This window comes from Acartia tonsa, chromosome 12 (genome assembly GCF_053477335.1).
Source record: "Acartia tonsa isolate MP-2025a chromosome 12, ASM5347733v1, whole genome shotgun sequence".
Taxonomy (NCBI): Eukaryota; Metazoa; Arthropoda; class Copepoda; order Calanoida; family Acartiidae; genus Acartia; species Acartia tonsa.
Window position 1 is genome coordinate 26,402,171 of NC_137271.1, and position 15,856 is coordinate 26,418,026.

At 30.6% G+C, this 15,856-nt stretch overlaps 2 protein-coding genes across 3 annotated transcripts; one reads left to right on the forward strand and one right to left on the reverse strand.

Annotated features, from left to right (window-relative positions):
- Positions 1 to 216: 216 nt before the first annotated feature.
- LOC145333022 (uncharacterized) lies at positions 217 to 4,683 on the forward strand. Its single transcript, XM_080178175.1, has 10 exons — positions 217 to 317; positions 405 to 478; positions 846 to 920; positions 1,118 to 1,203; positions 1,963 to 2,064; positions 2,241 to 2,330; positions 2,871 to 2,989; positions 3,630 to 3,734; positions 3,995 to 4,082; positions 4,477 to 4,683. The coding sequence occupies exons 1-10, from the start codon at positions 259 to 261 to the stop codon at positions 4,639 to 4,641; spliced, it is 963 nt and encodes a 320-aa protein (XP_080034301.1). The 5' UTR covers positions 217 to 258; the 3' UTR covers positions 4,642 to 4,683.
- Positions 4,684 to 5,771: 1,088 nt separating this feature from the next.
- LOC145333712 (uncharacterized) lies at positions 5,772 to 13,241 on the reverse strand. 2 transcript variants are annotated; one of them, XM_080178922.1, is made up of 13 exons: positions 13,162 to 13,241; positions 12,687 to 12,774; positions 12,156 to 12,171; positions 10,366 to 10,419; positions 9,596 to 9,644; positions 8,548 to 9,124; positions 8,087 to 8,170; positions 7,805 to 7,864; positions 7,269 to 7,341; positions 6,707 to 6,738; positions 6,560 to 6,596; positions 6,365 to 6,434; positions 5,772 to 5,867 (listed from the first exon to the last, which is right to left on the reverse strand). In XM_080178922.1, the coding sequence occupies exons 1-13, from the start codon at positions 13,201 to 13,203 to the stop codon at positions 5,814 to 5,816; spliced, it is 1,236 nt and encodes a 411-aa protein (XP_080035048.1). In that variant the 5' UTR covers positions 13,204 to 13,241; the 3' UTR covers positions 5,772 to 5,813. The 2 variants fall into 2 exon arrangements, with proteins under 2 accessions (XP_080035048.1, XP_080035049.1); XM_080178923.1 differs by lacking the exon at positions 9,596 to 9,644 and adding an exon at positions 9,947 to 9,995.
- Between the last annotated feature and the right edge of the window lie 2,615 nt (positions 13,242 to 15,856).

A 15,856-nucleotide genomic window follows, 5' to 3' on the forward strand; every position in this document is an offset into this window, starting at 1 on the left:
TAAAATTTGCAAGGCTCAACATGCACACTTCAAGTGTAGCATTATATTTAAATTAAGAAATTACAATTTAAATAAAAGACAATTAAAATTTAAGATGAAAATAAATTATTGTGTTCTTTTTCATTAAATCTTTTATCTGTAATGTAATTAAATATTTGTCCCTATATTTCTTGTTAATATGTATGTCATATAAAAAAAAATGATGATTTTATTAATTTTTGAAGATAAGAAAATCTTTTTAAAAGTCCAGTAATTAAAATGTACACAATGTTAAGGAGCATACTAACTGTTTTTCTTTCTTACTTATTAAGAACTAGGTAAACTAATTTTAAATTCATTTTATTATTAAAATATTTTCAAATTATGAAAATTATTCGAAAATATAAACTTTGTTTAATTTAAAGTTTATGTTGTGAAACTGTAAGAAAAGGTGTGACTTGGAGTTTTGAAACTGGAGATATTTACTTTCCAAGCATTGGTAAGTGAAATTGTGTTTAAAGGTAGCGGGACAAAGTGTCTCAAAAATCAGCCATGTGACGTCATAAAAATGAGGGATTATCCATCTCTTTTTAGGGGTTTTCTTCCCACTTCTCCTCTCAACTAACTCATTTTTATGACGTCACGTGGCTGATTTATGAGACAAATTGTCCTGCTACGTTGAATGTGTAAAAGCTAAAATTCTATACTAAGCTTTACATAAAGAATTTATTTTAGTTGTCAATAAAATTAATATCAAATTATATATTTCCACAAATTGTATTTGGCAAGTGTAACATTGGATGTTTTCTTGTAATTAATATTTTTTTGTTTTAGATTGAACTAAATTTTAATGCCTTTAATTTTAGATAGCCCAGAATTATGTGGTGAATTATGTTCAATAAACACAGATATTCAATGTGCTGGTTACACTTGGCAGTCAGGTAAAGAAATTATCAGATTAAATCCAGTTTTGTTAGCCCCCGATACTGGAATATTAGTTACTATTCTTCACAATATACTTTTTTAAAAAGATAATTGTTAATAAACTGTTCCCTTCTTCTAATCCACTTTTTATTGAGATATCTGTTTGTTAAAGGGTCAAGAATTTCTATGAATAATCATTTATTTCCTGTTTTAGGTGTTTTAAACTTGTGTTTCCTATTCAAGGAACTAGGACCAATGCATGCATGTGAAGGAGAATGTATAAGTGGTGCAGCTTCAAAGGTTTATAAAAGCGAAGCTTTTCTATAATTAGGGTCGGTCCGTCCGTCCGTCCGTACGTCCGTCACGGATAGCTTTTTTCGTTGATTTAGACATGTTAGAATTGTCCTATCGATTTCAAATTTTGCATGGTGATTCCTTTAGTAGTTAGGTACGATTTAGAAAGCGTAGCAACTCTATAATCATTACTAAAATGTCCGTACGTCCATTTTAAACATGTTGATTTTTTCTTTTTTAAATAGCTTTTTTCGTTAATTTAGGCATGTTAGAATTGTCCTATCGATTTCAAATTTTGCATGGTGATTCCTGTAGTAGTTAGGTACGATTCAGAAAGCATAGCAACTCTATAATCATTACCAGAATGTCCGTACGTTCATTTTAAACATGTTGATTTTTTTTTACATTTTTAACAACAAATTTGTATGTGACCTAATCATCCGATTGGTCTGATTTTTGGTATACTGATTCTTGGGACAACAAAGTACAATATTATAAGCGAAGCAACTCTATAATCAAGTCCTAAAAATGTAAGTATGTCCATAATCATTATCCTGTATCAAGCAGTTTTTCAACAAATTTATTTACAATTTTGCTTTGACTCTTATACATTCGCATTCTGATTATTCAGTTCTGACATTATACAAGTGTTAATGTCCGTTTTTCCTACCGTTTCAGAGCTTCGCTTTTATGGATGTTGTCATCCTTGTTAATATATAGATTTAATAAGAGTTTTCTAGATAAATAAATACTCAAATTTTATAGATAATAGATGGTGAAGAGAGAATTTGTGGTGGAGAGGCAGATCATATTTTATCAATACATTCTGCAGACAACCTGCAAAATTGCTCAAGAATTTGCAAGGAGGTATTATTTTACTTAAATCATTTTAAATTAAGTTTTTTGGTATTCTGTGTTTCAATTTCATATATCTTTTTATGTAGGTATATATACCTAGTGGCAATGCATCTAAACTCTAGAAACATACCTTACAATAATACCTTTAAACAAAGCAGAACATAGACTTATATTCTTTTTATCAGTATGAGAACTGCTCCTCTTTAACATGGTTTAATTCCTCATCCGTTGCCTTCAAGAACACTTGCTTCTTGTTCTCTTCTTGTGAAAGTCAGGTATTTAATTTTCTAACTATTAAAAGCTTTTTTTTGGGGGGGGGGTGAGAAATGGTCCAATGGGGACTCGGGAGGCTCCCAACCTTTTTTTTTTGGGTGGGGGGAGAAAAGGTTCAAGGGGAGGCTCCCAACCTCCATAAAAATAAATGTAAAACTACTAGAGGACCATAAGATATATTCACTGAAAAGCACAGCCTCATCTTAAGCTTCAGATGGACCAAACTGCTGCAAAATTGTGTCAAAAAAATGACTGATTATCCATCTCTTTTTTAGGGTTTTTCTTTCCCACTTCTTCTTTCATCTCCCTCATTTTATGACGTCATATGGATTATTTTTGAAACAATTTTGCAGCAATTATTCATTGTCTTCAGATGGACAGACAGACAGATTGATCTTTAATAACTCACCATTATTCAAGAATATGAGTAAAAGAAACTTTAGAATTGATACAGTGTCTTAATTATTCAAACATGATTACTTAACTTTATACAGTGATATATAGAGGTTCTGAATTGGTTTATGGATCATTATATAATTCAGGCTCCATGTGAGGACTGCTGGAGCCAGATATTTACCTGTCTTCCAGTTTCTCTTCCAGCCCAGTGTTATGAATACAACATCATGAATGAGAATTCTAGATCTGAATTCCATAATGCTGTCAGGGATGTCATATTTTTTTTCTAAATTAGGTTAAACTCATCAAAAAAATTGAAATGTACAACAAATCAGACAAATAATTATCCCTATAATGAAGTAAAAGGATGTTTGTCTCTATGTTTGTAACGAAGGATCTTGCAAACCGCTGAACCGAAATGTTTCTCCTTTACAGGGTAGCTTCTCTTAGGTCCTGGGAAAGTTTAGAACTATTTTTTGGGAGGGTACCATCACCCTCCCGAGATAAATCGCTGCTAGGAAAAGAATTACACCCCCCACCAAAAAAAAATTGGTCGACTACCCCTCCCCTCCACACAAAAATAATCGCCAACCCCAAATTTTTTTACTTTTTTTTAAAATCTAAAATAAAAAATTAAGTGGTCGAATTTAACCAACCCCCCCGTATCAAGTTCCCCTAAAGGCCTCTAGGCAGTAGCCGTTGGTTTTTAAAGGATTAGCAACATGTTTCATAAGGGTACACTTACTGCAATATTCTAGTATATCTAGTTTTTGGGCAAGTATTCTCCAAGAACATAAGAGTCTTTAGAAATAAAAATTGGATATGCTTATAATACTGTGGTATTGTTTAAAGTATAATATTCAATTAAGTAAGTTTGTATTAGATGGAAATAATATATTGATATCCAGTGATAGAGTGTGGTACTATGATTCAGTTACAGGCCTAGGAACCACTACAGCTTTGATTGGTGCTGAGACAAGCCCATGCTGGAAGGGAGAGGGGTGGTACAGGTATGATAATCTTTGATATTAAATTTTATGGCTTAATCTTAATTTGTATTATCTATTCACTGTGTTTAATAATACAATACAAAAATGCATTTCATTAATTAAATCTAATTTAAATTTCAACAATTTAATTTAAATAATTTTGATTAGATAATTATAATAAAAATTAAACTAAAATTTGGCTTAAAGTTTTCAAAGTCGATTGTTTATACCATATTTTTATTCAGTATAATGTACAAGTTTCCCATTACTACATGATCTAGAATGATGGAACCAGCTGGTAAATATATTCGCACTCATGAAGTTAGCAGGTTTCAGTGTGGAACTGAATTTGGAGCCTATATTAAACCAGTAAGTGTCTATTGCAATGATATGGATTTACAATTCATAATTTACAGAATTAAATGAAATTGTTAAGAAAATATTGGCTTTGCAGGAATTACTTTTCTCGTGTTTATTCAAAACTGATAAATATCCAGTGGATTAGAACCAGTTCTCATCCATACATAAAAATTATGTCTAGCATCATATTATATCCAGTTTTCTACGAATATAAAAATGTGCAATCATAAGATTAAAACCAGTTTTTTAGCCCTTGCCTTTGGCGTATAAACTGGTGTTTATATTATAATTGTACATTTTATATACGCGGAAAGCTGTTTATAATACAATGTGAGGAATTACTATCATTCTATTTAAGTGGGTAAGGAGAATTTCTTCTAGAATTGATTTATTTTTGTTTTAGGGTGAAGAAGAGACTCATCCTGAGATGACTGGTGATACCATAGAAGTTGAAATAGGATTTGATAGTTATGCATGGAATGCTAATGTTACAAACTGTGATGGATTTTTTGTTTATTATCTTATTGATCATGATGCTGTCAGATATTGTGCTACAAGTAATTTGTAACAATTTAATTTTTAAAATCTAATAAAAGAATTTATTATAGTATTCTTCTTGCAGGACATAAAAAATTTTCTATTTGTGTAAAATTCCACTGAGAGCTTACCATATTCAAGCTACTAAGCTGAAATTTTCAAGGATTGAATATATTCACATTCTACATATTTCCATCAAGTTTTTTTTATATTTACTTATTGGTTGGGATCGATTCCTAGACTCCTGTTTTAGATAGACAGCTGAAAATATTCTTCATATTTTCACTAATTTTTAATAAGATTTGCTTAGATTTCTTATATTTTGCACGTTTTCCTTTCCAGTTGAGTCCCTAATTGATACAGTTAATACAGCAACCATAATCTTTTCAATCCCATATAATAAACATATTATAATTCACCCCTAAAAATGCCTAAGTGGACGAAAACAGTTACTTTCTCTGTCGGACTGTCTGCTAAGCTTCAAATGATTATTATAATTTTATAAAATGTTTTTTGATTTATTTTATCAAGTTTAATGTTTATAAAATGCTCTAGTAGTTCATTTTTTCCTGTTGTTCATTCATATTTTTTTAGCTTCGCTACTTATGGATGTCATCATCCATGTTTTATTATAATTCATTCAAATATTGTTCAGGGTTTTGTAAACAATTTTCAGTGGAAACAAGGTTGACAGCATCCATAAGTAGCGAAGCACAAAAAATCGTAGATGGGATTTAAAGTGTATTTATTCAAATCAATAAATTTATTGGAGAAAATAAACACGAAACCTTGTTTTAATTTGTATGATGACGACGGTCAAAATAAATTACATAAAAGATGCCCATAACAATGGAAAAAAATATTTTGATACTGATATCCCAAAAAAGTTTGAAAATTGGACCAAAAACACCAAAGATATGGAGAAAAATGTGAAAATATAAAAATAGCCTAAAACCTGCAAAAAAGTGGTCCGACCGCCATTGATGTTTCATAGTTAATTGTGCTCATTAATTATTGGAATGTTGTCAAGAAGTTTCAGCCTTCTATCTTTTACAGTAGCTGAGAAAATCACGTTTCCGCCAAAACGTTTCAGACAGACGGACCTTTCAAATTATAGAGAAGCTTCGCTACTAAAAAAACTATTACAGAAAGAAAACTATATGATGTATGAGATGTTATATTTCAATATAGTTTTTATTTATTTCAATATGTTGCACATATAACTGTTAGGGTTGAGTCCAGTTTCCATGATCCATCCTAAACAAATTTTAATAAAATTATATAAATTCAATCAGTAAGAAACTAAAAATATTAAGATAATTAAATACAAGGCAATAATCTAATTATATCTTAAAGATGAAATTTGTACTTCTTTGAAACTCTTTTTCAATCTTTTAAAGCAAGTTATTCTAGTTAGATAGGCATGGACAAATGGACCTAGAATATACAGGGGAAAATTGTCGTCAACTTAGGTTGTCATTTCCCATGTCATTTATTGGTCAGTTCGTATAGCCAGTAGGATGGGATGTGATAAAGGAGGATGGGGCAGATTACTATTTTATCCCACTACTTCACTTCATTAGAGTACATTAAAATCTGGTGTAAGATCCAAGTAATAATAAATCCATACATGGATAATGATATTAGAACTTTATTTACCCTTTTCAATATATTACAAAGCTATTTTTTCAATAATCTTTCTTTGAATATGTGAGTCATTTCTTTCAAATCCTTCAATGTAATAATATTTTTACCTTTGGATCAAGATATTCCCAGCCATCATGCATATCATAGGGACAAAATTGATCTTCATGCCTCTCATTTCTTAACAAATTAACTTAGATTAAAATATTACCATCTTAAATAACTTTTTTCTTTTTGACATTTTTTTCTCTTTTATGAATTCTGGAAAAAAATACTCTAGATCCTATTTGAAATTAAAAATTTACCTGAGAAAACCAGTGGTATCCATGACATTTGGGCTCACTATAAATAAGTAAATCATTCTATTTTTAATACTGAAAAAGGGTTTATAAGTAATTTTGGTATTAAATAAAAATATCTAAATTAAATTGATATAAAAGAATGATTTTTGCCTAGCCAATGAGTAAATCCCAGCTGAGGATTACTAAAGATATTATTTCCATTATTGCATCTATTTTTAGAATAATTTTAATACCAGATTCTTTTTATTAGTGAAGCTACTCTATAACTCACTTTGTCTGTCCGTCCGTTCGTCAGTCATTCAGACCGTAATTCTACGGGTGAATATGATTTAACATATATCCTAATCAAGATGGAAAACTGAACTTTTGTGAAGATTCTTCAAACCCATGAGCATCTGGTATCTAATGTCCATCTGTATGTCAATCATGCCACAAAATATAAACATTAAAAAATATAAAATCATGTGAGAAAAATTCGTGACGAAAGGTTTCGTGATTATTTTCTTTATATTCTTAATTTGACTAATGATCTTTAAATCTCTTTGTCGTGTAACCAACCATCCAGGATTTTATGTGCTTCGCTACTTTTGGATGTTGTCATCTTTGTTCTTATGTTTCAGTCCATTAATATTAAAATTTACGATTTAAAATTATCTTGTGAGTATATTATAAGTTGAGCTTAGTATATAGATGATGATATGGAAATAATATCCTGTATTGATGTGGAGTAAGGTAAGTACCATCTCTATTCATATATAATGGATACTGGTCTCCCATCAGGCTGCCTAAATGTATCAAATAGCAGGGATATATAGGGATAAGACAACAGCTGATAGATATCCATCCCCAATGATATTACACAAAATCATCCCTTTGTAGATTACAATTAGTGGTTGAACTTTTTGACACTCAACTTCATGAACCAAATAATGAAAGAGATCCCGAAGTTCTAAAGCCAATGAATAAGAAAACCTATTATTTAACTTTGAGGATAAGTGTAAAAAAAACAACCCAGTGCACCCTCCCTGATTAAATTGGTATTTACTATTCACATGGTAAAATGTTGACTTTTTTAGATTAGTTAATCAAGATTTTTCCCCTTTTAGTGTTTTAAAGTGAGTCTAAGTAAAAATTTAGGCCTCTTTCTTTGAAATAAATAGATTAAAGTTAAAAAGTATTAGAGCCTAATATATATTACATATAAAAACTTTGATTGCAAAAATTCTAATTTAAAGATTGCTATATGACCTTCATAATTGTAACATCCAACAAGATCAGGATACACATCTGCAAAGCCTCCTTTACTTCCTAAAAAAAAGAGATAAACATCTATTCATTAGCTATCGAAAATTGTGATTATCCAAAATCATGAAATTATATTCTTTTAATCCAAGCCAAACTAATTTCTTGACTAACATAAATCTTAAAATTTCAAGAGCTTTTAATTTGATTCAAAATGTTCTTCTTGTAAGCTTTGGAAATGTGTTTACAGTTTATTAAAATTGGTGTATAATTTGGTCTAACTCTCACCTATAACAACAGCTGGGCAAAAAGATTGTGGACAAAATATGCTTCTCGCTTCAACCTTTTTCATAAAAGGGCAATCTTTTCCACCTAAAGTAAAATGTAGTATTGACACAAATATCATCACTATACACTGCATGTTTGCAACTAATACTAAGACTAATTTTTTATTTGTTGAAAACTAAAGCTAAAAAATTATCACGAATTCTATTTTAAGAATTTCCTAGAATTGTGCTTTAAATGTTAAAATCTGGGATGTACAATATTGATACATATATTTGCAAATAAGTAAAAGTCAAATTACTCAAATTTGCTAATTAGTCATATATTAGTTCATAATAATGTTTTTAATACAAAATAAGTTCAAAGTTTCTAAAATCCTATAAATATCAAATTTTAATGTGAAAAAGAAAAGCTACATAAATAATAAATTAATATTGTGGGGATGTTACTTATAAGAATAATACCAGTTGTTGTTGTTGTTGAGGATTCTCTTGAAGTTGTTGGTTCAAATGTTGTTGTGGTAGGTTTAGAGGTAGTGGTGATAGGCTCAGGAGTGGTAGTAGTAGGTTTAGGAGTAGTAGTGGTGGTTGGTTTAGGAGTGGTAGTTTCAGGGGTAGAAGTGGTTGGTTCAGGAGTAGTAGTGGTTTGTTCAGGAGTAGAAGTGGTTGGTTTAGGAGTAGTTGTGGTAGGTTCAGGGGTAGAAGTGGTTGGTTCAGGAGTAGTAGTGGTAAGTTCAGGGGTGGTAGTAGTGGTAGGTTTAAGGGTATTAGTAGTAGATTTAGGGGTAGTAGTGGTAGGTTCAGGGGTGGTAGTAGTGGTAGGTTCAGGGGTAGAAGTGGTTGGTTCAGGAGTAGTTGTGGTTGGTTCAGGGGTGGTAGTAGTGGTAGGTTTAGGGGTAGTAGTGGTAGGTTCAGGGGTGGTAGTAGTGGTAGGTTTAGGGGTAGAAGTGGTAGGTTTAGGGGTAGTAGTTGTAGGTTCAGGAGTAGTAGTGGTAAGTTTAGGAGTAGATGTACTAGCTGGATCATATGTAGTTATTCCTCCCTAATATAAAAAGGAAAAGAAAATAAATATTAAATGTATCCACTTTCTTCTGGCAAAATAAATGGGGGTGATTTGACAAGGGTTTACACTCGACTGACACATCCCCCTAATACATCCAGAAGGGGTGTCAAGGTAAAAAAGTCACCACCTCCTTTAAAGTTGTGCTCCAATTTATCAATGCAACTACAAGAAGGCTTGTTTGACTTTTAGGTTGTTGGGTGGACATCAGGATGGGGGGGGGGGGAGGTTGTATTTACCCCTATGTCAATAAAAATACATTTTAGAGGAATTTGTAAAAAAAAAATAAAAATTTATTTATGCTTTTAAAAAGTAAAAATGTTAATCTCAAGAATGTTCCAGAAACGACAATCTACATGTTACAACTAACTCAGCACAAATACTAACACACTATTATATATGAAAAGAACTCATCACAAATACTAACAGAATATAACACATATAAAGACCTACCTGGCAGAAAATATCCTCTGGGTGATGAGGATGCCATCCTCCATGACACCTAACAACAACAATTAGGATATTTACCCAAGTGTTGTATACATATACAAAGGTCATTCCCATACACTTTTAAACTATTGAACCAATACTTAAATCTAAACAGCCCATATAATTTTCAGGTTTATATAATCTACAAAAACATGCAAACTGATTTATTTCTTAAAGTTCAAAATGACAGTTTTAAGTTCTTCTAAGGAAAATGTTCTGTTTCAAAGATTATAGCTTTGATTCTACAGTTTTAAAAGTAACTATGGGAACCAACCTTTAAATTTTACAAGTGCAGCCACTCTTTTACTAGTTTACCTGACAGTTTTGATTATAAGGAATAGGTTCCCAATGCATATTAAGACATCTAAATATTTAAAACTTTCCTTTTCATTTGATTTTGTGTTTTTGAATTTAATAGTGAAAAAGATCACTTATTTCTTTGGGGGTTTTTTATTTTAAATTTTTTACAAGAATCAAAGTTACAAAATAAAGAATCTAAGCTTTTTAGAACAATAAGCTCAGCTTGATAAAAAATTTTAAAAAATATTTGAATAATGGAAAAAAAGACTTTAATTTTAAATAAAAGATTTTACATATGTAATAATAGATTGTGATTTTTGGTTGGGTTGGGTAAGTTATGTTTGATCAATTGATAAAAATGAATAAAATAATGGAATGATGGTGAGGAGTTGCACATTGACAAAAAGTGAATTTACAAGTTGTTAAAACTATACCTGTAAACTTGTTCCTGAATAGTTCCATTGCATGAAAACTGGCAGTGAGTTCCATCCTGGTTCAAAATTAGCACATTTATGCCATGCATAAAATCCTTCCACAATGTATTAATTGTAACAAAAGAATAATAAGATTTCAAGCAAATTCATTTTTTGGTCATGTTGGGAAATCAATAAGATCAAAGTTTTTTCACAAATTACCTTAATGATCAATGATAACCCTAATTTTACTTTTAAATAAACTATTTATTTAATATTATTTTAATTAAGGTTAGGTTTGGTTTTAAATTTTATTGGTTTGTTACAAACTTTTCAACTAATCTTCATAAGGGATTAATTTATATGTTAATTGGGGATATACAGGGTGTTTTTTTTAATGGAACAAAAGTATTGCTTAATATAACCCACTTGCCATTGACAGAAATTAAAAATCTATATCTTAATTTCTTCATTGGGTTGGGGAATTTTGAATAAGAAAACAATCAACAAATTTTGCCTTAAAAACCAGGTTTTCCAAAGTACCTATTTTTGGAAGATTTTTGAATCATAACCAATTTAAAGAGTGTGTAAAAATGTGTACATTTTTAAAATTCAAATTGCATGTAAAAAAAATTTATGCATATCATTAGAATTGTCATAAATTATAGTTTTTGGGTGTTTAAGAACTATTCCTTTGCTATGTATGTATAGTTTAGGAGCTACGTGGTAAAATGTCCTAACTCTCTAAAATTTTTCAACCTTTCTCACATTTTCCAAAGTAGCTTCTATAGTACAAATAGCATGAATATGATTTGTATATTTCCAAAAACTAGAGTTTATGACAATTCTAATGGTATGCGAAACATTTTTCTACTATTGACACAAGCACCACAATTTGATGTTTAAAAATGTACACATTTTTGCACATCCTTTAAATTGGTCATGATCTAAAAATCTTCCAAATATAGGTACTTTAGAAAAACGGGTTTTTAAGGCATAATTTGTTAAAAATCGCTAAATATTTTTTTCTTATACAAAACTCCCCAACCCAATAAGGAAATTAAGATATACATTAGGTTTTAGGTTGGGTCAATTTTGGACATTTTTTTCTGAGACCAAAGCAGGGATCTGCAAATGATTTTTATGAGTATAATACACCTCTGGATAATTTTAAATTTATCCTAAGACTTAAAACCACTGACGACCAGATATTCAATTGTGTAGCTATTAGTAAAAGGGTGTCATAAATTTATTGAATCAGAACTATAGCTTCGTTTCTAGCCTGAGAAAATCTCAAAAAACCTCTACAAATTTGACAATTCAGCTCAATAAACCTTTTGTACAATTGGTCGTTAGAAAAAGGTTGGTAAATAAAGGGTAAGGAAGCGAAATATGACTGACTTATAGTCGGAAATTCATTATCAAACTGGGGAAATGCACAAAAATATTTAGCCCTCTAGCACTAATAGGAACTGAGATAATAAGTGGAGAGGACTTGAATGTCGTCTTTGCATATTTTTTTATTAATGAAATACATTTTTAATTGGTTCATTCTAAATAAAAAATTTTTAAAATTCATTTTCGGTCAGAAATTTTATTTAAGTTAGTTTTATCTGTTGCACATCCCCTTTTTGTCTAATTCCGATATAAACCCACCCTACTGTATTATATCAATTTATCCTTCATTGTCTCAAATATGGTTTTGACATGTTTTTAGTCGAGCTGACCAGTCAAAGGTAATAATATTGAAAGTCACAAAAGCCACAGCTTGACTGTCACAGACATTTATTATTAAATGTGCTTATTTTTGTTCCTGTACAGTATGACCTAAAAATAACATTTTTTAAATGATAAAATAAACTCTGAAGTATTTTACAGAAATTATGTCAAACAGATGTGGATTTAAAGGGTGCATTGGGCAAACGTGAAAAAGGTTAGGTTTTGTATGAAGGTTCAAATGTTCAATAGATGGCGGGTATTTTAACCAGCTAAAATATTTATAAGGTAAATAACACCCCCCCCCCCCACACCCTAGAGAATTATTAGGAAGGACAATTTTGTCCATGAAAGCTCAGCACTAGAAGTTAACAAAAGCTAGGATGACGTTAAACCATTATTTAAAAAAAATATGAAGTTATACAATTTTAAAATTATAAATGTAGTAAATTTAATGAATTGTAAATAAAATACTCGAAACCTCAAACACTTTTGCATTGTGATATAAAGATTAATGGACGTAAGGACATACTCTCATTATATATAGAGTAGCTCTGCTTATAGAAACCTGGAGTTGTGGACGTATGGAAACACTCTAATTATATAGTAGCTGCGCTACTAAAAACCTGGAGTTATTGGAGGATCACAGACCCAATAACCATTAGTATTCTCTGGCAGGGAGTGACACCGAATTGTATACGCAGAAGTGGATACCTAGGTGTAAATACTTATTTATATTTTTGTTTTACATATTTAGCAAGCAGCTACGCAACTAGAGTTCACTGGTTTGAGGGGGGAGGAAGTGATGACCAATAAAAAGGTGAAAAACAAAATATTGTATAAAGAAATAATAAAATACAAGCACTTTTCTTATTTAGAATTGCGGAAGATTGAAAATAAGTATATCTATTGTTTTTGTCAGATTTAAAAGCTTTAAGCAGCGCTCAAAGAATTAAATTGTATAATTAAGTAAAGTTGCGACTGCTGCTCTATTTTCCTGGGCTGCTAAGCCTTGATTTTAATACAAGATGAAAATTACTCCATTTAAATGTTTTGGTTCTCATAGATTTTTTACAAAAATTTCTAACTAAATATTCTTACTTGTAAATAAACTAGAATCACCAAAAATAATATTTGTTTCATATTTTTAATTTTGTTGTTTTTAAAATGATATATTAACAGGAACTAAATTAATTTCTTATCTTTGCATTATAAAAATTACATTTTCTTAATGAGTATACAGCTACTCATATAGGTCAGTTTATCTTTGTACTGAAAGATCTCGCTAACTGCTGATTTTATATAGCTAATCTTTACTATAAAACTCCTGGTAGGTTCTTTTTCTTTTGAGGAGGTTACTTCCACTATTTAAAAAGAAATTGCCCCAACGGAAAATTACACTCTTCTCCCTTAAAGATTATAAAAAGTAAAATTCAAGTGGGAGGGTCGACCTCCCCCACCCCCAAGATTTAGCAGTTTACCGCTCCTATATCCTTTGTAAATAACTGTACTTGTATTTATTTGTTATTTTATAAAATAAGAAAACATGTGACAGCATAAAAAATACATTCGGCCGACGGGTTTCGTGATTTTTTATAATGTACATATAAAAGTGGGCTTTTCTATTTTAAGGCCAAGCGTCCTTAACAGACAGCACTTTTTAAGCTTTTTAGACTTCTAAACATATGTTACTTCACTGGTGGCATTCTGTTCGTGTTGATGTCCGTTTGTGCAAAGTATTATCAATGGACATAGAGACAGACAAAGATACAGACAAACATTTAGACAGACATTCAGACAGAAATATAGATAGACAGTGTGAGGGAACATTGGACTGAAAATTACACTGGTACCTAAAGTTTTATAGCCACCGTATCTTATTCATTGATTATTAGAGTAAAACAATAGAGGGGTAAGGACCCTGTCCCGACTTCAATTGGGTCTTTGAAAATCAACAAATAGCGTCGGGAATATTAACACAGCCAAGACGCTACAAAAGAGCATAAAGCAATTTGCTAGCAGAAGAAAAAGGTCCTGAACAGGGGGATCCAGGTAGTTATACATATTTACTAAAATTTATTTACTGACTAAAAAACTGGAATTGTTGAAAAATACAATTGTCAATTTCAGCGGCTGTAGCTAAAAATCTATAAAAATGGTGCCTGAATGTTTTCTTATTTGTTTATTCAAATTTGATTCCGTTTCAATTATTTACTTTTCAAAGGCAAAGCTTTTCTATAATTAGGGTCGGCCCGTCCGTACGTCTGTAACGGATAGCTTTTTTTGTTAATTTAGGCACGTTAGAATTGTCCTATCGATTTCAAACTTTGCATGGTGATTCCTGTAGTAGTTATTTACGATTTAGAAAGCAAAGCCACTTTATAATCGTTACTAGAATGTCCGTACGTCTATTTTAAACATGTTGATTTTCAACTTTTTTAACAACAAATTTTTATCAGATAAAATCATCCTATTGATCTGATTTTTTGAATACTGATTCCTAGGACATCAAAGTACAATATTATAAGCGAAGCATCTCTATAATCAAGTCCTAAAAATTAAAGTATTCCATAAAAATTATCCTGTATGTAGCGTTTTTCAACAAATTTTATTTATAATTTTGCTTCGACTGTTATACATTTTTATTCTGATTATTCAGTCCTGACACTATACAAGTGTTAATGTCCGTTTGTCCTACCGTTTCAGTGCTTCGCTTTTATGGATGTTGTCATCCTTGTTTTTGTTATCAGAAGAAAAAAAAACGTTTCAGGATTTTCTTTAAACATTAAATGTCAAAAAGTCTTTATTGTTAGAGTGACAAAGATTATGACGTCCATAAAAGCGAAGCTTAAAAAAGAGAAATCGACCTTAGTAAAAATGACCTCAATAATATTTTTTACTTTTCAAAAGCGAAGCTTTTCTATAATTTGGGTCGGTCCGTCCGTCAGTCCGTAACGGTTAGCTCTTGTCCCATCGATTTTAAACTTTGCTTGGTGATTCCTGTAGTAGTTAGGTATTTTTTAGGTAGCAACTCTAATTTACCACAATGTCCGTACGTTCATTTTAAACATGTTGATTTTAACTTTTTTAACAGCAAATTTTTATGTGATATAATTCTTCGATTAATCTGGTATTTTAAACACTGATTTCTAAGTTAACAAAGTACAATGTTATAAGCAAGGCATCTCTATAATCAAGACGTAAAAATGTAAGTATGTCCTTAAACATTATCCTGTATTTAAGCAGTTTTTCAACAAATTTACTTACTAGTTTGTCTCGACCTCTATAAAATTTTATTCTAATTATTCAGTTCTGACACTCTACAATTGTTAATGTTCGTTTGTCCTACCGTTTCAGAGCTTCGCTTTTATTAATGTTGTCATCCTTGTTCTCATAAAACTCCAATTAAATTAGTAAATAGTCCTATCTTTTTAAGGAATCATCATTCAAAGTTTTAAATCAATACGACCCATCTGACGTTCCTCAGTTAACTATTAGAGTTACGGACCTACCCAAAATATAGCCAATATTCGCTTTAAAAAATTTTTTCTGAAACCTTATTAAAATTGAGGTTGATGATTTTTAAATGTCAAATGAGCTTGTATGATTACCCTCCTATTAAATAAACGTTACATATAATGCTAGATTCATATTTTTAAGACATCTGCTATTAAATGTTAAAGATTAAGTCTATCAAATAAAATTCTCGATTATTTAACTTGATTTTTATTTACCATATTATCAGGGATGTTAAGGGATAAGACAATGCTCCATAATTTTATGATCACAAATCAAG